General features: G+C 40.7%; 1 protein-coding gene across 2 annotated transcripts; it reads left to right on the forward strand.

The window, feature by feature from the left end:
* Positions 1 to 264: 264 nt before the first annotated feature.
* Positions 265 to 23,182, forward strand: SEC24A (SEC24 homolog A, COPII coat complex component). Of its 2 annotated transcripts, XR_004780825.2 has the most exons (24): positions 267 to 407; positions 4,482 to 4,994; positions 6,145 to 6,312; positions 8,004 to 8,081; positions 8,390 to 8,556; positions 9,154 to 9,326; positions 10,797 to 10,899; positions 11,703 to 11,829; positions 12,123 to 12,232; positions 12,623 to 12,735; positions 13,599 to 13,717; positions 14,359 to 14,414; positions 14,721 to 14,927; positions 15,245 to 15,365; positions 15,921 to 16,079; positions 16,582 to 16,755; positions 17,217 to 17,327; positions 17,708 to 17,883; positions 18,027 to 18,164; positions 18,776 to 18,880; positions 19,020 to 19,112; positions 19,670 to 19,773; positions 20,142 to 20,836; positions 21,769 to 23,182. XR_004780825.2 is itself a non-coding variant. In XM_035560788.2 (23 exons), the coding sequence occupies exons 1-23, from the start codon at positions 335 to 337 to the stop codon at positions 20,254 to 20,256; spliced, it is 3,303 nt and encodes a 1,100-aa protein (XP_035416681.1). In that variant the 5' UTR covers positions 265 to 334; the 3' UTR covers positions 20,257 to 23,182. The 2 variants fall into 2 exon arrangements, 1 of the variants encoding a protein (XP_035416681.1); XM_035560788.2 differs by having other exon boundaries at positions 265 to 407; positions 20,142 to 23,182.
* Positions 23,183 to 23,353: the final 171 nt, after the last annotated feature.

Raw genomic sequence — 23,353 nt, forward strand, 5'->3', positions numbered from 1 at the left:
TTTCTCTACACGCGAGGCCTCCATCCCACAGCCCCCTCACTTTCAGCTCCAACCCTGGCGGGCAGAAGCCCTGCGGCACCCAGGGCGCTGAGCAAGGAGGCCGCGGAGCACCGCACCCCACCCCCGGGTGCACCCCCCCCCCACCCCCGGGTGCCCTTCTTAACCACCCCCCCCCCCAGCGCCTCCCCCCTGCCGCAGCGCGGCGCTGCCCGGAAGTGCCACGTGTACGCAGCGCGCGTGCGCCGGGCGGGCGGCCCCGGTAGTTCCGGTGCGGCGCGGCCCCGCCCCTGGCGCCGCGGAGCCGAGCGGAACCGAGCCGGGCCCGGGCGCAGCCATGGCCCAGCCCGCGGGGCCCGCCGCTGCCTGCCGAGCTCAGGGCGGCGCCGGGCGGCAGCCCTACAGCAACGGTGAGCTACCGGGACCGGCGGGGGGCGGGGGGGAAGCGTCCCGGTGCCCGGGGGTGCCGGGGCGGGCGGTGCGGGCCGCTCTCGGTTTGCGTGTTTTGGGGGTTTTTGTACCCAAATCCCTGACGGAGCCGCGCGGGCCCGGCCGTGGTACCGCGGCCCGGGGGCCTGGCTGCGCTTCCCGCTGGCTGCGCTTCCCGGGACACCCCCCCCCCCCCCCCCCCCGGTGGGAGCGAGGCACCGGGGTGAGAGCGGGCAGCTCCCGGCGGGACCTTGAGAACCGGGAAGCAAGGCACGGGGCGGGCCCGGGCCGTGTCCGTGGCGGTGTGGGCTGCCGGAAACCTTCCCTGGCCCCTCGCCTTCCCGCAGCACCCCCCTGCCCCGTTCCCTAATTCTTCGTTCCCTAATTCCGTGCTTCTCCTTTTCGGTACTCGTGGCGCCCCGTGAGCCGGGCGGTTATAACCGGCTCCTTCGGTTTTTCTGCCGTGTGTGTGAGCGATTAAATGGGCTGGCTCGCCTTCCCTCTCTTTCTTCGGCAGCGTGTCTATAACTTCTCAAAAATCACAGCACGGCGTTATACAGCTGCACGGTTGCTCGTAGGGTCAGCAGCGTGGGAAGCGGATAAACGCGGGCTGAAAAGAGTCCTCGTTCTCTTGAGCTCGCGGTTGAAGCAGGGAGCGTACAGGAGGAACGTCGGCTCATGGGGCGCTCGAGCGGGATGAGTTACACGCTGGCATCGCTTTATTTCGGCTGGTTTGGCTGCAGTTGGCTCAAGTGCCCGGTGGAAGTTCTGGGAGGTGGCCGGAGGAGGAGAGGCGTCAGGCTGTCAGGTGTCTGAAAAACCAAAGGCCTGAAACCTAGAGTTACGCAAATAAAGGGTAATAAAATGAACCAGCAGTCGCGGTGTGCTTGAGAGAGGGCACGGGTTGCTGGCCCGTTGAAGAAATAGGGTTATTTGAGCGTGGGCCGTCCTTAGCGCTGTCGGGAAGGTGCTGCGATCCTCGGCTATTAGAGGAAAAATAACGTCGCCGAAAAGCGATCTAGAGCGTACCGAGGGTGCCGTGAGGGTATTTGTAACGGCCCGTGAGGAAAGAGAGCTGTCAGCAGAACGGCAAATCGCAATCCAGCCGCCAGCTCTCCTCCCGACGCGTTGCTCCCCTCGCCGTCCGCAGGTAACCAACTCCCCAGCTCCCTGCGCGTGTGCCCGGCCGAGGCGGCGGCGGCTCTGGCAGCGGCACCGCACGCCGCCGACCTGGACGTGGTTGGGCAGCGAGCAGCGGGTTGCCTGGTAACACCCTGCCTCTCTTCACGCGGGTTTTAATAGGAGCGGTGCTCGTTCATTTGCTCTTCGGCTGGCAGCTGCGGAGTGTAAACAAGGAGGAGAAACACGCTCGGAGAGAACCGTTCGCTCCCCTCGCGTGATGGCGTGGCGCTCCGAGGCCACGAGCCGCTTTGGGAGCAGCGGGCGGGCTCCTGCCGCCCGGCTCGGCTGGAATCCAGCTCGGCCCCTGGGGGTGCGCGTCCTTGTACCCCCTGGGGAGGTTGCGATGGGTGAAAGCAGCGTCCTGGGCACGGGGAGCAGGCGGCACTGAAATTCTGCGTGGCAGGGAACGTGGCTTGAATCGTAGCCTCCCATGGTGATGTTTTGGTCCCTCATTTCCTAAAACCACTGAGCAGCCGGCATAAGTATTCCAGTGCCATCCCCGAGCTCTTAGAAATTTTAAACAGCCTTATGTGCATAAAGGCGTCTCGTGCTGCTAAGGGGGTGGCCTCGCTCTTGTTGCTAGCCCCTGTCCGTGGTGTCCCGAGCTCGGTGGCTTTGCTGTTGTGCAGGTGACCTTGCTCTTCAGTCCGCGCCGAATTCCCGCTCGCAGGGAGCGGCGCAGGAAAGGAGCAGCAGCCTGCGGGGAAGCTGGAGAGCCTGCCTGCTGCCTGCCGGGCCTCCCTAAAGGGGTCAGGTCAAGACGGGCACCTGACAGCAGCAAAAAGCAAGTTCTGAGAAGTCTTTGTGCAACCGCGAAGGCCTTTGAGAAGGGTTAACGCCCCTCAGAGCTGTTGCTTTGGTTTTGTTGGCAGCTTTATGCAGGCCTGCCTTGAAAGCGTGAATTGTGCGAAGGCTATCGAGGCTTTTCATTGGGCTTCTGACTTCAAAAAATAAAAGCAAGTTGAGATTTGGAAGATTGCTTTAAAAATCTAACTCATCACAGCACGAAGTATCATAAAAATGATTCCTGGCTGGGCTACGGAGTCGTGCCCCAAGGTGAATAACCAGGTTACACAATTAATCTCTATTTGTTCTATACCTTTTGTACCGTGTAGTGTAACGTTGTATCAATAGACATGTGATACAGTTCTTACATAAGAAACCTGAGTCACTTGTAGGGCTGGCAAATTGAATTTACCATTCACTTGGTAAATCAGTTGTTGGAAGCCCACCTGACGCGCTGCGGGGCGGCTTTCAGAGGTGAGTCATAACCGTAGGAATTCTCATGTTTGCAAGCTTTTGGTTTCGGCACCCTTGGTTATGGAGGATTATTAATTACTGAGACTTATGAGCAGCTTTGTAGGGATAGTGGGCTATAACCGGGTTTCCAAACTGAAAGGCAGGCAGCGTATTATGATTAATGGGTACAGAATCTTATGCTATCGACTTCGTAGGCACCAATAACAGGCAGGGCGAGGTCAGTAGCACTGCAGGGCTACCACCTTGGCCGAGCAGTCGGTGTGGAGATGCACGCAGCGTTCAGTGGGTGACAGCTCTCTGTCAACTGTAGCCTGAGGCTTTCTAGGGAATGCTGAGCTGAATGGCACTCGCAATATTTGCCCTAACGAGGTACTTCAGTGTTCCTTGCTTAGCGTATTTTGTTGTGTACGTGCTGAGTTCCAAGTTATTTTCACTTGGAAATGTGAACTTCTCCCCTTTTGAAGTTTAACCAGAATGTTGCAGTAGCTCAGAAACCAGCTGCCTTTATTTTATTGCTAAATGAAATTGTGGGATTTCATGCCGGTGGCAGCTATTTGCAGCACTTGTATGTGAAATGTAATTCCGCGTGCTCATCTCTGCGGCGTGCTTTTGAAAACGTAAGTGTTGAATCTTGCAGGGGGTTCTGGTCTGGAAAATTAAATGCTTTTGTTTTTCTGGGTTCAACGTTTTATTTTCCAGAAATTTAACTAATTCTGGAAAGTAGGATAGGGTTGGGAGTAAAAGAATCGCAAGACTAAGCCATAAGGATGATCTCTCTTGATTTCAGGAGTATAACCGTGGATGTGGAAATCTGATGAAGCCCTTCCAGTGCCATTTACTGTTTTATTAACCTTGTTTGTTTTTTCCAGCTGATTAATACTGAGTTCAGCTCTACCACCCAACAAACACATAAGAAGCACCATCAGCCTACCAAGGTTATTTTCTCGATCGGTGAATTATTCCGTGATAAATCGCTCTTCGTTCCGTGTTCTTGGCCAGCTGGCTGTTGATGCGAGCCGTATGCGCAGGAGTAGTCCTCCTGCTAAATTTAGCTGCAGAACCTTTATGGATTAACTCTGTCACTTGAGAAATAGCAGGGTGACTTATGCTGAAATTGGCTGCTCGTGTCTTTGCCGTAAGCTAAAGTTGAAGTTGGTGTCGAGCCTCAAGTGGAGCCGAGCTGTTAGGTGAGGGCGGCTCCTGCTCCCAGCCGGCGTGCCTATGCTCCTGCCAGCCGCGTGGCAGTGCCCTCCTCCTCGCTCAGCTGGCGTTTGGGTGTTGCTGGAGATGGAAATAGCATCGTTGTGTGCGTTTCGGTCCGGGAGGGTGGAGTTTGCTCAGGCACTGGAGCGCTTAGTGAGCTGTATGGTTGGGAGGCTACTGTAAAAACAAAACGCTGGAAGATCTAAGTGTTGATAGCAAAATGCTGTCAAGTTCGTTTCCCTTGTAGTACTACTTCCATCACTTGTACCTGATTGTTTTTTTTTTAAACCAAAAACGACTTCTATAATGTGGAGATTAATGACATCCTGAGGAAGGAGAGTCCCGGGAACATGTGTCATTTTCAGCAGCAATGCACGACGCTGACCTTTTAAAGCTTTTTTTTCTCCTAGGTCCTGTTCAAAATCAGATGATGCATTCTTCAGATGCCCAGGGATACAACCCTGCAGTTCCAGGATCGTACTCGCATCCGAAGGTTCCTCCGCATCAGCCTTCTGGACAGTACAACTACAGCGGCTCCCAGAACGTTTCTCAGTTCAACAGTTACCAAGGGCCTGGGCAGACTCTCAACAGGCCGCCAGTGGCACCTCTCTCTGGGTCGCCAGTGCAGCAAACGGGTCCTGTACCTCAAGTGCCGCCGCCTGCGTTGCAAAACTCAGCTGCTGTATCATCTGCTGGTAGCTTTCCTCCCGGTGCTGGCCCCCCGATGCTTTCAAACTGGCAGTACAGCCAGAGCGCTGTGAGTCACCCGGCCGGGACGCCGACAAGCCACTTGGCTCACGGGACGGGGACAGGGTCAGCTCAGCCATCGCCCTCGTTATCAGGAAATACAAATCCTCCAGGAAGTTATCAGTATGCTGCTTCTCCGGGAGGTCCCTCGCTTCAGAACAGCTTTATGAAGCCAGGTAACCATATTTTTTTTTTTTAACTGACTGCCAGCGCCAATTTTTCTGCATCGTTTTTAAGAAAAAAGTATACAGAATTCACTCTGTGGCAGCCTTTTGCTCATGGGTACCAGATTGTCAAAACAGATGATTTGCGAAAATGCACATCACAAAATTTGGGGTAAATTCTTTAGATTAGAAAGGGAAATTCAGCGTGCAAGATCTCATTTTGCTTGGGTGGCTGAAGCAGGTAATTCCTTAGTAGTGGCTCGTCGTTCTGGGAAGCTGTGTGTGGGTAATGTTTCCGTGGGCCTTTGCCATTCCTTGGGGTGTTCGAAGCATTTGTGTGCTTCAGTCAAGTGAGAGCTTCTGGACTTCACAGTTGAAAAATGTTAAAGCAAATCTTTTTTCTTATGAAATGCTTTTAGCCCCATTAGACATTACTCTTGATTCTAGTTCTTTGTTTTATGCTGGGGTGATTTTATTACAGTTGATTGAAATAAGCAATTAGTACTCTGGAGTTCATGATGAAAATGGTAAATGAGAAACTTTGGAAAGGGGCATATGGAATAGAATTCTTGTACACATTCAATGGTGAATCCTCCTGAGCAATTTCCCGATAAAGTTTTTGTAGAACAGCGATCGCTTTTAAAATGAATTTAGCTCATTTTGCTGATGGTGCTCATCCTTAGAACAAGGGTCTGCCAGCTGCATGCCCAGCCTCGGACAGCCTCTCTCAGACACAATCTGTACGTTACTGTCTCGCATCAGCTTGTCGAAGATGAGCATCCTGTCTGGAGGAATTTGTTTTAGACTCTTCTAGTACATTATACTCTGTCTGATGTGGGGCTGTACTGTAACTTTATGAAGTCCAGAATTCATAATTGAAACGAGGATGCTTTCTGTGTCTCTTAAAATTCTTACCAAGAATTGTAATAAACAACAAAGGGGTAAATAGCATAACATAATAAATAACATCCTAAATAACAGCTACAGGAACCCAGTGTGACAGAAACAACTTGAAGTTGTTAAACCTTCTGCGTGTATTAGGATTTGTCTGATGCTGCTTATCGCTTGAATAAGAGGAATGTGTTTGATCAATATGTTTTCGTAAGAAAAGTCTTCTGTGACTTTTTCAGTGGGGTTCAACTAAAAATGAATCTCTTTACAGGATCTGCACCTCCACCAGTGACTCAGCCTTTAACTCCTCTCCACCCTCCCCCAAGGCCACCTTTAGGACCCCCACCAGTTGGTGGTCCACCTTTAATTAGGCCATCAACGCTGACAGCGGGACCACCTAATACACAGTCTCTGCTAAACTCAGCTGCAAATCAAGACGGTAAGAAATGAGTTACTCTTTTTGTTGATTTTGGACATTACAACTTGCTGTGATGTGCAACCAAGTCAAGTACTCCGCTTCTGTTAGAGAAATAAAGCTTATACTAATACAGCACATTAATGCTTTACCTGGAAGGAGCATGCAAGGACCTGGAAGGAGCACGCAAGGACCTGGAAAGAACAAAATATTTCTTGTTGGTAGTTGTTAATAAACTAAAAATAATGAACGCTTGGAAATATATTTAAGTGCTGTTTGACATGTCAGTGTCTCATGCAGTGGCCATCTTTTTTTTTTCTTTTCGGTGTTCTAAGATCTGGAAGTTCTGATTTCTTTGCATACCTGACTGCTGCGGAGAATATATTCTGTGTATTAATTCCTGTATCATTTTATTCTGCAGGGAAAGCTTAAATGTGAACCCTGCAAGTTGTTGCCTGTTTTACATAAGTGCACCTTGCTTTTTCTTTCTGTGTAAAATCAGTGAAACATATTTTGGATTCCTTCCTTTTCTGAAGGTACTTACTAGAGGCTGTGAAGGCTGTCAGCTGTTGAAGACATATCTGATTTTCTCTGTCTCCTGTGGGGCCTGCACAAATATGCCATTGTTTAAGAACTCATCAGAGCTCTGTATCAAACAGACCTGCAGTTGTGTAGCACTTAGAGCTCGTGTTAAATGGGATGATGTGGTAGTTGGCAGTTTTATTTTTACATATATATATGGTACTTTGTTCTGTCAAAACTGTTGGTACCTTGCATGTTCAGATTGACAGCTTCTTGTATGTGGTAGCTGTATTGAGTGCAAGAATAGTACGTTCAGATTTAGCTTAGTTTTGAACATAAAAAAGGCATTAGAAACTGCTTTTGCTTAGAAAGTCTCCTTTCATAGTACAGAAATGAGACGTTTTCAGGGCTCTGGAGAGAGAAATGTTTAGTTTGAAGGAAGTTTGACTGTTTCTTACTTGTTGATAATGTAGTAGGTTCCTTCCAATGGGTCATCTTTGAAGATTTTAATGATAATACAATGTAAATCGAGTACCTCCTTCCCTTTAAGAATTGATATTTGCTTTTGTATGTTTAGACATAGCAAGCTTAGAATAAGTTGTCCTTTGGGAGGACTCTCAATTTCAAGGTTTTTCTTATCTCAAGTGGAATTTGTATCTTGACTGGTATGTGAGCATATGAGAACTGTTGGTGTTTGGTAAACAGGACTGGACAAAGTGTATAAGCAAAGGGAGTTTAATGTTTCCATGTGATTTTGGTGGAAAAAGTATTTCAGGGAGCTCTGTACCTACATTCTGAGATGCTTTGAAAACTGCAGCTGGCACACAGACCCTTCCTCTGATGAGAATGATGAGTCCCCTGACATGCTTTACTGCCTATTAGCTTGGAATTTATGGAGTATACCTAATTTAAAGTAATCTGAACAGATCATTCAACCAGAAATGTAGACTTTAATTGTTTTCCTTCAAAAAGTTTGTGGGTTTTCATGAATGTCCTTAGAGGTCATTTCAGCAGGGGAAGTGCATGAGAGAAATAGCTAAGATGTATATTTATAATTAAGTTTTGTCTTGAGACAGTGTAAATCCAAACTACGCTAATCTCCATATTCATCCAGCAAAGAGAATTGCTTTTCATTTACCTCATTACAACTTCTTAGTAACTAGTTAAATTTTTTAATGTGACCTTTTTAACAGGTGATGCTACATCTGCTGCTAGCGATGGGTCCGCGGTCCAAAATAGCTATGATGCAATAGAAGGAGGCGGCCTCATGGGTAAGATTTTGGAATTAAAAATGCTTACCATTACATAACATTTTTAAGAGTTTAGGAAAGATAGAAGCTTAGGCATTTATGTACAGACATACTTTGTTCAATGTCTGTCTTGAAAGTAAATATATTTGAAGCATTGACAGACTATATGCATGCAAGTATTGTAGAGCTAACATTTTGTGAAATTAACCACACTTGTCAGTGGTTCACACTTAAAAGTTAAACAACAAAAAGCCCTCCTGATGTGATAATGCTTTGACCAAGCTGCACTTCTTCAATTCATCTTAAATATTTGTCTTCTCCACTTCTAGCAACCCCACATCCTTCTCCTGCACCCCCGAATCTTAAGATGAACAGAAATGTTGGCTATTCTTACCCTGCCTTGCCACCAGGCTACCAAAATACTTCACCACCTGGAGCACCAGGAATGCAAGCATCTGCTTTGCAATATCCAGATGGATCAAAACATTTCCACCAGGTAAAGATTTTGTATTTTTTTCTCACTACTACCCCAATGCACTTGAATTTAAAAAAAAAATAATAATGCCACAGTCTGTGTTGTGTGTCAATGTTGTTCTGCTTCTGTAGTTCCCTGTTCTCTGTGCCACTTGTTCACGATGATAGATGTATCCAGAAATTAATGCTTTTGTTGTCAACTTGACGCCAGTCTGGAAAAATTTTGCCAGCTCTTTCTATAGTGTCTTATTATTAAATCTGCTCAGAATATTTATCTTCTAAAATTTTCAGCTGCTTTGGATGTGCTTTTCTTCCCTCAGGTCACTATTGTTAGCTGAAGTATTTTTTTTCCTGAACTTCCAAAGCAAACGACTGACGTTTTCGCCAGCTGAGCCTCTGTATTTCAAGGGTTTTGTAGCAAATAAGTTATTTTTTTACCTCCAGTATGTTACATGCTAAAGTCCAAGTTTATGTAACAAGTACTATTTCTAAATATACCGTTTTAATACGATCACAGTTAATGTGTACAAAAAATGAAAGGTAGATATGTTTGCTTTTTAAATGAACTGGGTTTCATCCAAATAATCAATGCTAATTGTGAAATTTTATTTGACTCTAGCCTCCCCTAGGCACTAATCACTTAACTGCATCTATGGGCTCCCTGAGCCTACAGCAAGAAGGATTAAGACCTGTGAATCTTCTTCAAGAAAGAAATATTCTTCCTACAACCATCTTACAGGCTCCTGTCCCGAACTTGCATGAAGATATCCAGAAGCTCAATTGTAATCCAGAGTAAGATTATCAATTTGCTATAATTCATCAAAATAAATTCCTAGTTGTAAACATAACTTTCAAAAATATTTCCTTATTTTTGTGAGTATAAAGCATTGAAAATGGGCTTCACTGTGTTAAGATAAAGGTGGTAAGTGGATTAAATTTTGAAGTGAGGAAGACAGTGTAGAATATTAATTACCCTTTTCAGCTCACTGATATCATCTGCTTATTAGCTGTTGACTTCGTAGTCCTGAAACAGTCCATTAATTCCTGATGTCAGACTATAACCAATGCCATTGATTCAATTTTGAGCAACATTCCTTTCTTAAGTAAGAAAGCCACACATGCATCCCTTAGAAAAGTCATTTATGAAATGATTTCTAATGCCTTAAGAGATTGTCAAAATGTGGTATTTGAATGTGTACCATAGCTTTAATTAACCAGGTATGTTCTACTGCAGGTGTTATGAGATCGTGTCTCCACTTGCTCTTGCTTTTTGTTAGAATCTAAAAATAGTTGTGTGCGATTAATTAGATAATTCCATCCGTTAAGCACCTCATTGCTGTTTACAAAATTTCATTGATTTGTGTTCCGTTCTCTGGAGCCAAGATTGAGGCGGTTAGCAGAGCCTTTTCTTTATCTGGTGCACACACTGTAATTTGAATGACCTGCTATTTTCATTTTAGTCTGGGACGTGTTTCAAGTAACCGTTCTCCATAACAAGAGGATAACGTAACCGTCATAATCCTCCTGTTAGGGTTCTCAGCTGCTACTAAGTGCTTTTTCTAAACCTGCCTCACAGTGTACAAGGAAAGTGTGTAGGAAATATGAGGAAAAATAAGATGTTTGCAAGGCAGTTACAAATAAGTACAATGCAAAAAGTTTGCAATATAGCTGGCAATGAGTATGATTGAGAAGATTTAAAATAGGAATTAACTCACTGAAGTGAGGTAGATCAAGAAGGTTGTGGATGCAGAAGCACGCGTGACCTCTGTATTGAAAGTAACCAAAATACTTGTATTACAAATAAAAATTTGTGTATTTGCAAAAGTACTGTGCATGACTGCACTTTGCAGAAACCACTGGGTTCTGAAGTGTCTGAAGTTACAGCTATGGGGTTGTTTGTAGTTATTTTAAACTTTGCTGGTTCAGATCAGTATATAAGGCCACCTCAAAAAGTTACCCCAAAATAATGCTTTGTGTATAAAGGTTTGGTGCAACTTTGAGCATTGTTAGGCTTAACTTTGAAGTGACTAAAATGACACTTTTCTGCATAAAGAGCATGTGTAAAAAGTAACATAAGAACTAAAGCATGTACTGTGGATCCAGCTCTGACTAAAACAGAACTATGTGACAGAGTTGGAGATGATACTTTATCTGGGAATGGATGTCACCAGCTCTGGAAAATATAAAGGATGCTATACACTACTGAAATTATCATTTTCTTACCTGAAAGTCACTGAAAATAATCCTTTATTCTCTGTGTAGGTTGTTCCGCTGTACCCTGACCAACATTCCTCAAACTCAGGCCTTACTGAATAAAGCCAAACTTCCTTTGGGGCTCCTGCTTCATCCTTTCAAAGACTTATCGGTATGAGAAATATCTAAAACTTTAAATGCTGAAATATCAACTATACCTTCACTAAAGTCTGTCCAAAGTCAGAAAAGGGATTAGAAAAGAAGTGCAACTATGTTGGCTGATCTTGGCCTAGAAAAATTGCCTCGGTAACTGACATTTCCCTGTTCCACACAGATTGCTGTCATTTATCTGAGATTTTTCTCCTGCCTTTCTAAACCTCAAAAAAATAAAAATAAAAAAACATCTTAGAGGCAGTGCAGAAGTCAGACTGTGACAGAAGGCAACTCATGTAAATACCACTCCTACTTGAATAGCTGTATTTTGTCACATAACAGTTGTAGTTATTAATTTCCTATACCAAGCCAAGTGGTTCTTAATTTAGTTAAGCATTAACAAAGTTAAAGGGGTTTGACTGTCCACAGATACCCAGGAGACTTTGAATTTGGCAGTGCATCTTTTAAATGTTACTGTTTTTCACAACTTCAGTGATTTTCCGAATACGTATTGCTGTCTTTTTCCTGGGATCTTTGCCCTGCATTGAATGTCGAGTTTGTTCTTGCACTATAAATGCAAAATTCAAGACACTGGAGGCTTGAAAGGGGAACATTTGCAGCCAAATAGATTAGAGCTAGGTTCTGACCAGTATTATTATTAAGGAATTTTGTAGGAGTGCTGTGTGGATGCAGAAATACTTGTTCCTTAAACAAGTATGCTTTGACTAGCTAGCTAACCAGGAAGCACAGTGTAGATTGTTGTTATCGTAGTTGAATGGCTGCAGTGTTGATGCTTTAAAATGAGAAGCTTTTCTTTTCCAGCAATTGCCAGTGGTCACTTCAAGCACTATTGTGAGATGTCGTTCCTGCCGGACGTATATTAACCCTTTCGTCAGCTTTCTAGACCAAAGGAGATGGAAATGCAATTTGTGCTACAGAGTGAATGATGGTAGGTTTTAAATGTGCTCATTATTTTGAACTGTTACAGTTATCCTTTCCCACCTTGACCTTTGAGATGGTAATATTGTTGACTGTATCAGTACTAGGGTTCATCATTTGTAGTGCTGAAGTCTGACCCAGTCTCCCAGGGTAGGCCAGGTGACAAAGTTGCTTTCCTACCTAGTATATATAGTTTTCCAAGAAGTGTTGCCCAACAGGCACAAAAGAGTTGATATTTTTGTTTTAAAATGTAGCACAGCTAATACTAGTTTGAAGTAATAATGTATTAATTTACCTGCACAGTTCCTGAAGAATTCATGTATAACCCTGTGACAAGAGTTTATGGAGAACCTCATAAAAGACCTGAAGTCCAGAATGCTACTATTGAGTTTATGGCTCCATCTGAATACATGGTACGGTTTTACTTATTCTCTCCCTTAGTTTTTATTTCCAGAGAGAAGTTGGGAGGAAAAAAAAACCACAACCTTTTTATAGGGGGTGCTTTCCAGTTTAGTATAGCAGTTACTGCTTCAGCGAGTACATCTGAGAAGACTCGAGCATTACTTCAGATAGGATATCATTTATAAACATTTATGATTTCATAGTTCTGTATTTAGAATATGTAGGTGTTTGTGGGTCTTTTGAAAGAAAACCACAATTATAGAATCACCCAGTAAGAGAAATGCATTTAGAAATTTTATCTGTCATCTGTACATTGCTCTAATAGTTTAAACTTGCAGTAGAATAAAACCAATTTAATAAATGTCACTTTGACAATTAAAGGCAATCTTTTCTTTGTTCAGCTACGTCCACCTCAGCCACCTGTGTACCTCTTTGTATTTGATGTCTCTCATAATGCAATAGAGACAGGATACTTGAATACAGTCTGCAAGACCTTATTAGACAATCTTGACTTGTAAGTAAAAAGAATGTCTTTTTTTTGGTCTTATGAAACCTGTGATAGACGTTAACATGCTAATGCTTCCTGTCTGTAAGAAAAGTTTCCTGGTGTTGGCTCGCCATGGCCAGTGTTGTATGGAAATATAATATAAAGCTGTAGTCATTTTTCCTATCACAGCTGCACCAGTATATAAGGTAACTTTGAGGCACTTCTCAGACTGGGTCTTTTCTATCTTCTTCACCAACCCCGAAGAGGAATAAGCATCATGTTAATGATGTGTTTAGAATTATATCTTCTAAAAGCTGAAATTTAGATGAGTATTCACTGGAATTTATGCATGCATCTAATTAACTTTTCATTTTTTAAATGTGCTATTTGAATGTACATAAATCCGGCTTAGTATTTGCAGCTTGTTTCTTTTCTGTATCTTTATATTACTTTTGATATATAGTAGAGTTGATGTCCGGCTTTCGACTTGATTAACATTGGAAAACGCTGAAAGATAACTCACTTTAGGATTCTTATGTGTTGTTCCTTTCTGAAGGGGCTTCTATGCTGGACTTCTAAATAAGGTTTTAACTTAAAATTACAAACACCTGTTGCTGTGTCTGCAAACACAGTTATTCTTTCTAAGTGTTGTTCATCCATTTATTACCCTCTTAAAAAAAATCTCGAATGTCTGCTGAGTGATTCTACTATGAGCTCCTTTTTTTTTCCTCCAGAATGATTTAGTCAAGCTGTTGCAGTATAGCTGTTAAGCTAACTACTTGCTAACAATGTTGGACAGGTGCAGTGGATGTGGTTTTAAATTAAAAAAAAAAAAAAAGCTTGTAGAAATGAAATTTCATCTTGCTGAACACCATATGTCTGATTTTTAGGCTTCCCGGGAATACTAGAACAAAAATAGGCTTCATCACATTTGACAGCACAATCCATTTCTACAGTCTTCAGGAAGGTCTCTCTCAGCCTCAGATGCTTATAGTTTCAGATATTGAAGGTATGCAGAGAGAACTTTTGTGTTTAGTACCTATTAACGATGGCTGGTTTTGACAGCCTTTTTAAAATATATCTGGTGGGAGTTTCTAGATCAGATCATTAATCTCTCTAGTAATGGCTATAGAAGTAGCATATATGTGGGTTCCTTTGAAGCTCCTGATGTCTGAGCAATGCTGTGGCTGCTCATGACTTAAAAACATGAAGACAGCCTTCTGAAAATCAAAGATGGCCTTCCGAACTTCTAGTTTTTTATACAATTATCTAAATTTCTGTTAGGATTGTAATTGAAATAATGATGCTTGGTAAATTGTGGTAGATTCTTAGTGACTAATGCTTAGTGATGGTCTTTTGCCTTTACTGTCAATTTACCTTTCACTTATGTTAAGGGGCAGGGTGGAATGAATACTAGACAATCTTCTATGCATTTTTACTCAGTAGACTTTATCCTTCAAGCCTTTTGACTGCTATTCTAAAATGCCATTCTAGCCGCAGGTATGCTGGGGGTGGATCAATGTTTGAATGGATTTACACATTGATACTGTATTTTTTTCAATAGAAGTAATGATTGGCAAATACAACTCAGGAAAGATTTTTTTAAACAAACAACAACAACAAAAAAACTAACACTTTTTTTTCTTCCAGATGTATTTATACCAATGCCAGAAAACTTATTAGTAAATTTAAATGAAAATAAAGAGGTAAGAACTGCCTTGAATAACTAGTGACATTCACATAGTATGCTTGATAGTTTGTGGACTACTAAATACTCTTTAATAGCTATGTTTAAATGACAAGTTTGGGGTGGGGAAAAAGTCTTTTAATTTATTTATTTGACCATAAAAATTTAATAACCTGAAACAAAACAATACTTGACTTTTCTAGGGCTTTTTATTACTACCTTGATATTGGCAGTATTAGTACATGTACATACACTCAGAAATCTTCTCTATGAAGAAAAAGCTATTAAGACTCTAGTCTTAATGTTTTTATTTTCTAAATTGCAGCTTATTCAGGATCTACTGAGGACCTTGCCACAAATGTTTACCAAGTCCCTGGAAACTCAGAGTGCTCTCGGGCCTGCATTACAGGCAGCCTTTAAACTGATGTCCCCCACTGGAGGTAGAATCTCTGTCTTCCAGACACAGCTTCCATCTGTGGGAATGGGAGCACTGAAATCGCGAGAAGAACCGAACCAAAGAGCAACTGCAAAGGTTAGAAAAGTTTTAAAAAAAAAAAAAAAAAGATTCAGAGAACTGACAGTCCTGTTCTGTACATGTGTGTGGCTATGGAATTGCCTGTTCTAGGTGAATTTTTTGGTTCTTTTGTTGGGTTAACGTTTTAACTACTTCAGTGAAGAGAAGGGGGATGGTAAACAACTACTGTAAATGTAGATTTGTGACCTGATTCTTTAAAAGATGTTACTAAAATCAGCGGTGAAAAATCAATTGTTAGTGTCACTGAAAACAAGTGATAAATACGTGAATCCTGAATTTTCTTTGTATATCATAATGTTCCCTTGCGTGAACAGGACATACATCTGACTCCATCAACTGACTTTTACAAGAAGTTAGCCTTGGACTGCTCAGGACAACAGGTTGCAGTGGATTTATTTCTTCTTAGTGGACAATATTCTGACTTAGCTTCTCTAGGTAAGTCTTATGAAGTTGTTTTGGGGCATCTAACTCCTAAACTTCTTGACAAATACACAAAATCTATATTAGCATTTAGAATATGAACAAATCTAGTGTATCAAGATGCAAATTCATCCTTGAGCAGTGGCACTGAACAGAAGGCAATATTTCAGTCTTTCCTGATTTAGCATAACTGTTTTCACATTCTCCCCTTAGTGAGTCAGGATTTCTGTGGTCCTGGTATAAGTGGTTGAAATCTTTCTTCCTTTCTGCCTTCCAGCCATCAGTGTTAAGCCTACCATTAGGGTAGGCTTACTAGTGTCTTAATTATTTTTTCTCCATTTAACCAGACTTCTGAGTGACAGAGTACCTGTAATTTCAGGCCATTTCATGCCTCTATACATAATTGAATATATAGTTGTATTACGTCTATGTCTCTGTATGCAGGTCTATGACTGTGTAACAAAGCTATTTGCAGGTGTGAACTGTTTAATAATTAAAAGTAATATCACATTCCACTGGTATATTTAAAGACAACTGTATTCACTCTGCCATTGTATGGTTTTGTTTCAGGTTGTATATCAAGATACTCGGCAGGTAGTGTCTATTACTACCAATCTTACCATCATAAACACAACCCTGTCCAAGTGGAGAAATTGCAAAAGGAGTTGAAACGATATTTAACTAGAAAAATTGGATTTGAGGCTGTCATGAGGATAAGATGCACCAAAGGTTTGAACGTGTTTTTTTGAGGGTGGGGCAGGAGCAAGCAGGGGATAGTGTCTGCTGTTGCTTGGGAATGTTTTGATTCATATGATTAATACTTTGGCTTTTATGTAAACCTAAATGGTTAAAAGACAAAGATTAGAAAAGTAAAACTCAGTACCAGGAATTGGACCGTTTTTATGACTGTATTTGGAATTTAAGCATCAGTAAAAGTTCTGTATTTTATAATGGCTAAAACTGGATTTTTTTCTAGGCTGCTTGCTCTTTCATCACGTAGAGACTTGCTGTTATTCTACATTGATTTCTGAATTCCTGGCTTCTGCTAGGCTTTGTGGATTCTACAGATTAGTAATCTGTTTGGAATATTTACCTTTCTGAATATGCTTTATTTTATTCAGAAGGATCCTAACGTTCTGATACAGAACAGGGGTGTTGGATGGGTAAATGGCGTCTGTAGTTCACATCTGACTGAAAAAAAATATTATTTGGTATAATGCTTATCTCGTAGGTCTTTCCATTCATACCTTCCATGGGAACTTCTTCGTAAGATCTACAGACTTGCTGTCGTTACCCAATGTAAACCCAGATGCAGGATATGCCGTGCAAATGTCAGTAGAAGAGAGCCTTACTGATATGCAGGTTGTTTCTTTTCAGTCAGCTCTTCTGTACACATCCAGTAAAGGTAAGATGTGTAGGTAGTGTTAGCTGAAACTAATTATATTCAGTTAAGTGTTTTTGTGTACATTTATAAGCTGTAATTCAGTTGGAGTCACAAATTATTTTATCTAGTCTCAAGGCAGTAGATGTGATGTGTTACTGCATGTTGATGTTATTGCTTCTTCCAGACCAAGAAGTTTCCTGAGAAACTTACTGTGGCTTGCAAATAGGTGGACTTAGCCTAGAAACTGGGAACTAACAGTTTTTAAAAGCTACTTAAAACAGCCTGGTTCACTGTTTGTATGATAAATGGGATTGAATCATATTTTTTTGCTTATTTGGTCTAACACAGATCAGCTGATAGTGTTAATGGGGAAATTATCCAATTAATGAAAGTATTTAAGTGTGGCAAAATTTACTGAATAAACAGTGGCATCCTTGTGTTCCTTCATAAAAACCAAAGTTGTGGGTTTTTTTTTCGTACAGGTGAAAGAAGAATTCGTGTCCACACGATGTGCTTACCTGTTGTGACAACACTGAGTGACGTCTATGCGGGGGCAGATGTACAAGCTATCACAGGGCTGTTAGCCAATATGGGTAAGAATGATAAGAGCTCATCTGGATATGTATGCTAAAAGCTTTAGAGATATCATCCAGTAATCTTCTGAGAAGTTACATCAGAAGTAACGATTCTCTCTGCTTTTAATGCTTGGCTTAGATAAAATATCAGTATAGTTGTATGTAGTCACCTGGTCTTAGTCTGGTGCATCATCATGCTTTTGGTTGGTAATACTTAAATCAAAAAACCCCTTGGTCCTTGGCTTTTTTTCTGAATCATTTATCTTGACTTCTACAGTAGTGTAGTGAAAAATTAAGCTGCATGGGAGTATATGTTAAAATGAGAAGAGTTAACTTATGTGACTTACTACACAAGGAGGAAAAGCCCCTTTCTTGAGCCTTATACTTTTTTTTTTAAGCTGTGGACCGATCAGTTTCTGCTACCTTGAGTGATGCTCGAGATGCTTTGGTCAATGCAGTGATAGACTCTTTATCTGCTTACCGTTCGTCAGTCCTAAGCATTCAACAGCCTGGTCTGATGGCCCCCAGTTCACTACGGCTCTTCCCACTTTACGTACTGGCACTCTTAAAACAGGTAAGCCATGGAAGAGGAGCATAGTTGTCTATGCTTGGAATGTCAACCTGAAGTAAAAGAGCATGTGCGAAGTAAATAAACTGTGTTGAATTTAGTTTCTCACTTTTCTTTAACGGTCAAATTAAATGCCTGATTGTTTGCAGAAAGCATTTCAAACTGGGACAAACGCACGTTTAGATGAACGCATTTTTACCATGTGTCAGGTGAAAAACCAGCCCCTCGTTTACCTCATGCTTATGACACATCCCAGTTTGTACAGAGTTGATAATCTCACAGATGAGGTGAGTATTTGCATTGCTATGTGGTCTGATTGTGTCTGGTCCCATAGATTTGTATGATGTGAAAATAAATTTGTTTTAAACCTCACAAGTCTTCCGCATTAAAGCTATGTAGCTCAGATTTTGTGTTTCATTTTCCCAGTTATTTCATTTATGTCTTTGTTACTTGGGGATAGGCTTGATGAATTCTGGTGAGAAGCTGTTCTTTGGGAATGGGTGGATGGGGAAGGTTCTTTCCTAATTTCTGCCCTGTCTTATCTTGCACTATAAATTGTATGTATGTCGTGATAGTATAACAGATGTTTTGTCGTCCTCCCCCTTGTTGCTTCCTTTATTTTAAAATGTCAAAGTAGTTCTGTGAACAGTGTGTTTAAGAGCCTGAATAATTTCAGAAATCACATCAATACTGATCAAGATAAACTTGAAGTATTCATCTCTAAATAGAACATCAAGAGATTTACTATTAAATTATGTACTTGAGTTATAACAAACTTAGAGGAAAGGGATTCAGCTTCAATATTCAGCATAGGACAGCCTAACCTTACTTAACCTTCTATTTTTGTGCCCATTTCACTGCATCAAGATGTGAACTGTACTTTTTTTTTTCCCTTTAGGGAGCTCTTAACATAAATGACAGAACTATACCTCAGCCACCCATTCTCCAGCTGTCAGTGGAGAAGTTGAGTAGGGATGGTGCTTACCTTATGGATGCTGGCTCTGTAAGTTGTGTGGTGGTGCTGATTTAAATTTTTTTCTTCCAATTTTTTATTTGTGTTCTTTCTGAGAGCTCAAAACATGTAGAAGACTGACGAGGTGTAGTTTTGATTGAGGTTTTTCTTATTGCTGGTTATCTTTCAGGTAATGTTTCTGTGGATTGGGAAGAACTGTGGGCAGAGCTTTATCAGCCAAGTCCTTGGAGTTCCAAATTATGGCTCAATACCACAGAACATGGTACGTGCTTGCTTTGCTGTCTACCAGTCGCACAGTGCAGCCAAAATGTTATCTTCATGGGAATTGAAATACTATATTGAAATATTAGCCCTCTAGTTGTTACACACTATAAATCCAGGTCCAAGGGAAACAAAATGTTGTGTCTCTTGGAATTTCTCTAGGCTGAAACTTTAATCTGGATCATCCCATGAAAGCACAGTAGGAATAGGCTGGCAATGATTAAGTTTCTCAGAACAGTGGGAGCACCCTGGGAATATCTGGGAATAGTAAGCACAGGGGATTAGTGGAAAACCTTCAGTTTCTGTGGAAAAAAACAGTACTGATCACAACTCAGCAGTTACTATTCTGATAGGCAGTTGCCGGTACCTGTTCAGTGCATTTGATTGTTTCAAGCCCTTTAAAGGGAGACCACAGTAAAACTATTCATCACAGAATGCCTCCTCTGTCCAGGGTTTCTTTACACCTGATTAGGATAGAGTTGAGCTATTTTGTTAAGTGTTGAATTTACTGCTGGTATTGTATACTGCTATGTATTAATGATACCCCTTGCTTCTCAGACACATCTGCCAGAGCTTGAAACTGCAGAATCCATCAGAACAATAGCTTTCATTTCTTGGCTGAGAGAACAGAGACCTTTCTTTCCTATACTATATATAATAAAGTAAGTGTCTTAACAGTCTTCAAGACCTTTTACCGTACATACTTGGATATCATATACCGTAGTTTCTGAAGTCGAGTTTTATCAATGGTGTATGCTGTGCCTAACAAGTTTGACAGCAGATATGACTTGGTATGAATCATCTTTGATTTATAACTTTCACAGATTAACTTTTTCTGTGACATTTAGCCTTTCTTAATGTCGGATGAAGGTAATACTGATAAGAGTACTTGTTGGGATTAATCACAAAGGCTATTTTCATAAGTCCTTGAGCTCTGAGCACATCTTGCACTTGATCTGTAACTTTCTGAATGCATTGATAGATCTTGGTGAATATTTATTTCACTCAAATGTTTATTTTCATTTTGAAGGGATGACAGCCCATTGAAATCAAGTTTTCTGCAAAATATGATTGAAGACAGAACAGAATCAGCCTTATCATACTATGAGTTCCTCCTTCATATACAGCAGCAAGTGAATAAATGAAACGCTAGCCTTTGGCTCAATTCTTTAAGGAAAGATTTTGCAGTAAAGAACACTTGTGCTTATAATATCCTCATTAAATCTGTGGCCTGAGGCAGTCGATGAGAAGTTCTCACTGTGATTTCAACGAACTAAAGCAAATAAAGGACCACATCTGAGAATCAAATGTGCAACAATACGTTATACCTTAAAAATCAAACTATTGGAACTGGTTGAGCACCTTTATTTTGCTGCAAATCATGTTTTTACTGTAAGTAGTTGCAGCATGAAGTACATTTACAAAGGCAATACTGAAAAGGTGAAATACATTTTGTAAAATAAAGAGTTCTTTGTTGTTCAAAATGTATATTTCCGTAACTCCTTGCATTTTTTTTTTTTGCTGCTAGATATAAAAACCTCACAATACTGATCATGATTTGCAGGGAAATTCTTTATAAGTGCATCCAGTGATCAGAGCATCTCAATGTTCAACTTAAAAATGCTTAAAGTAGCAATGAAACAACTGTTCATTGTGAAACGAACAAATACTTTATGAAACTTAGAATCCAGTGTTTGGAATGGGTTATGGCTAATAGGACTCAAGGTAAGCTTAACATGGACAAGATGGCTTAATTTGTGAAAGCTTTTAATAAGTCAGTATTCAATTTTTTTTAAAAATAGTGGGGAGGAGTGAGCCCTATATGAGATACATTAAAGTCAGTGGCTGAGTCAGCAGCAAAAGTAGACTTATAGATGGCAAGTTTTGTTTTTCTTCAGTAAAATTTTTCTTCTTACTTTCAGCCTGTGAATGGTGTGGGAGGGGAATGGCAAGTAAGGTTATCCCAGGATATATGTTTAGTAGACTTTGGGCTCTTGTTTACATAACTGAATGTTAGGCCCCTGAAATTTAGCGTGTTTACGAAGTGCGTTTGTGTGATGGCACTTCAAACCTAGTGGTTTGAGACCACATTCAATATTCTGACACTAAAATTGGAAAATAAATTATTTTTCCAAAGACAAAAACATTATTTTGTATTTAAAGATTTCTTTATGGTTTGAGACGTACTTGAAGTTCTCCAAGATTTCTTTACTGCAGCTGCCTAATGAGCCTAGGTCCAAAGCCAGTGTGCACCAAATAAAAGCTTTAAATGTACTCTCAGATCCCTGCCAGAGCTACAGACGGAAGTTGGCCTTGGACTTGAAGTGAAAATTTATATACAAAAATATTTAGATAATTTTATAAAAGTGTATCAGTGATCTCCAAAAGAGTTATCAATAGCTAGCATCATGAAGAGTATTTAAGTTGCTGTATCTGTATGCCCATGGAAGACATTTGTATGGAAGAATCTTGTTTTACTTTTTTGTTTAATGGCGATATCATTCTTGCAAAATCTACTTCTTGGTGCAAGTGAAGCGTACAGGTGAAACATTTATAAATAAGTGGTCAAGCATATACTGTGACCAGGCTAGTTAGCTTACGCTTGGTGATAGAAATGTCAAAGGACACTGTAGGGTAATCATTTGCTACCATTACAGGCTGTAGCTACACTTGATTGTCAGGAGTTGCCTTACTTCAGGGGAGGAGTTTCTTTGGAGAAATTGGTCTTTTCACTTGAGCACAAGAAGGTAAAGTTCAGAGAATGTCTAAAATAGTGTGAAAAGACTATTGTAGAACCAATTTAAGCTTCACTGTTTGCTGTCTCTGTAGCAAACAGGAGTATATTTACTTGAACAGCTTTTCAGAAAATTGCACAGTTTCTAGTCAGAATGGAGAGATGTGTTTTTTTTTTTTTTAAGTTTTGGCAGTATGATCTTTTTTTCCCTGGGAGAAGGGGTCTCTTCATTTATAAATGGAAGCTATGCGCTTGCATAGTTTATCACGTAAAACTTGCATTTTGGGTATGTTATTGCTCGGATGTTGAAAGTCATCCTTGCATCTACCAGCCTACCCAAAGTCTGTTTCTTACTCTGACTGTATTTTGCTATAATAACCCTGTAATTTTTTAAAAAACATAAATGTTGGAGATTACTTCATTACTTTATGTACACCAGACTAATGGCTGAAGATATCAGTGTTTGTGGCAATTAACTTTTAATTAGGGTCCCTAAGTTTTACAGAGCAAAATGTTATAAACAAGAATCAGATGAACCCTCTTGGAGTGGATCGCTTGTTTTCATCTTAGAAATTCTGTAATGAACTTTGTTAGTTTATTCCCTCGCAGTGGGAAAAGCCTGCTGTATTGTAAGGGCAATACAGGACAGATGAACACACAAGCTACCTATGATGTGTTATTTTTACCTACCATTGAAAAACAAGGACACTGAAGATGAACTGCAACAACAGGCAGGAGTGGCTCTGGTACTTAGATCTCAGCAAGACAACTCTACCACTGCAAATGTATTCTATTTTTCTAGTTGAGGACTTTTTTTAAACTTATTTCTGTATTTGACACATTAGTGTTCGGCCAACATTGTTACCATCCATTTTACTTTGCTTTCATTATTGTTTTAATTTAATATATTTGAGTCTAAGTCCACATAGATTGTTTTGCAATAACTAGAATGATTCACTTTTATTTAGATTTAATTTCTTAACAGAATTTAATCAAAGATGCAAAATGGCTATTAAGTAAGGGACCATTAAATGTGATTTTAAGCTTCTGTTTACTATTATGGATGTAATCCTTACAGTAAATTTAATTTTGTAAAGTAGTGTATAATATTGTAATATTAAATCTTTGCTTTCTGAACTAGGACATTTGATCTTCAGTATGAAGTTATAAATCTTCCCCATTTTGAATTTGAGACAGGATTTACTTGTCCTCCTTTTTACAGTTTGTAATTTTCACTGTTTTATTCCTGTAAAAAGTCATTTGTAACACATGCAAATGCTTATTTTATCTGTGCTAATTTATCAGATTTGGCTACTCAATAAAATTAATTGAAAGAACTCATGCAAGTCCATCAGTCCTTTCTTATAAATAAAAATACTGTATTTGATCAATCAAGATAAATAGTATGTATTAGCAAGAGATATATTATACCTTTAGCTAAAACTTTAACATTAGTGATACAAACTGAGAGGGAACTTTTAGGAAAATTAGTTTCAGTTGAATAAAGC

Source organism: Cygnus atratus, chromosome 14, assembly GCF_013377495.2.
Source record: "Cygnus atratus isolate AKBS03 ecotype Queensland, Australia chromosome 14, CAtr_DNAZoo_HiC_assembly, whole genome shotgun sequence".
In the NCBI taxonomy this organism is placed as follows: Eukaryota; Metazoa; Chordata; class Aves; order Anseriformes; family Anatidae; genus Cygnus; species Cygnus atratus.

Bases quoted from the DNA above. Each gene is read 5' to 3' on its own strand.
- SEC24A (XM_035560788.2), top strand. From the start codon at position 335: ATGGCCCAGCCCGCGGGGCCCGCCGCTGCCTGCCGAGCTCAGGGCGGC. The intron at 8,557-9,153 runs GTAAAGATTTTG...ATTTGACTCTAG, and splicing joins GATCAAAACATTTCCACCAG to CCTCCCCTAGGCACTAATCA. The intron at 19,774-20,141 runs GTAAGTGTCTTA...TTCATTTTGAAG, and splicing joins CCTATACTATATATAATAAA to GGATGACAGCCCATTGAAAT.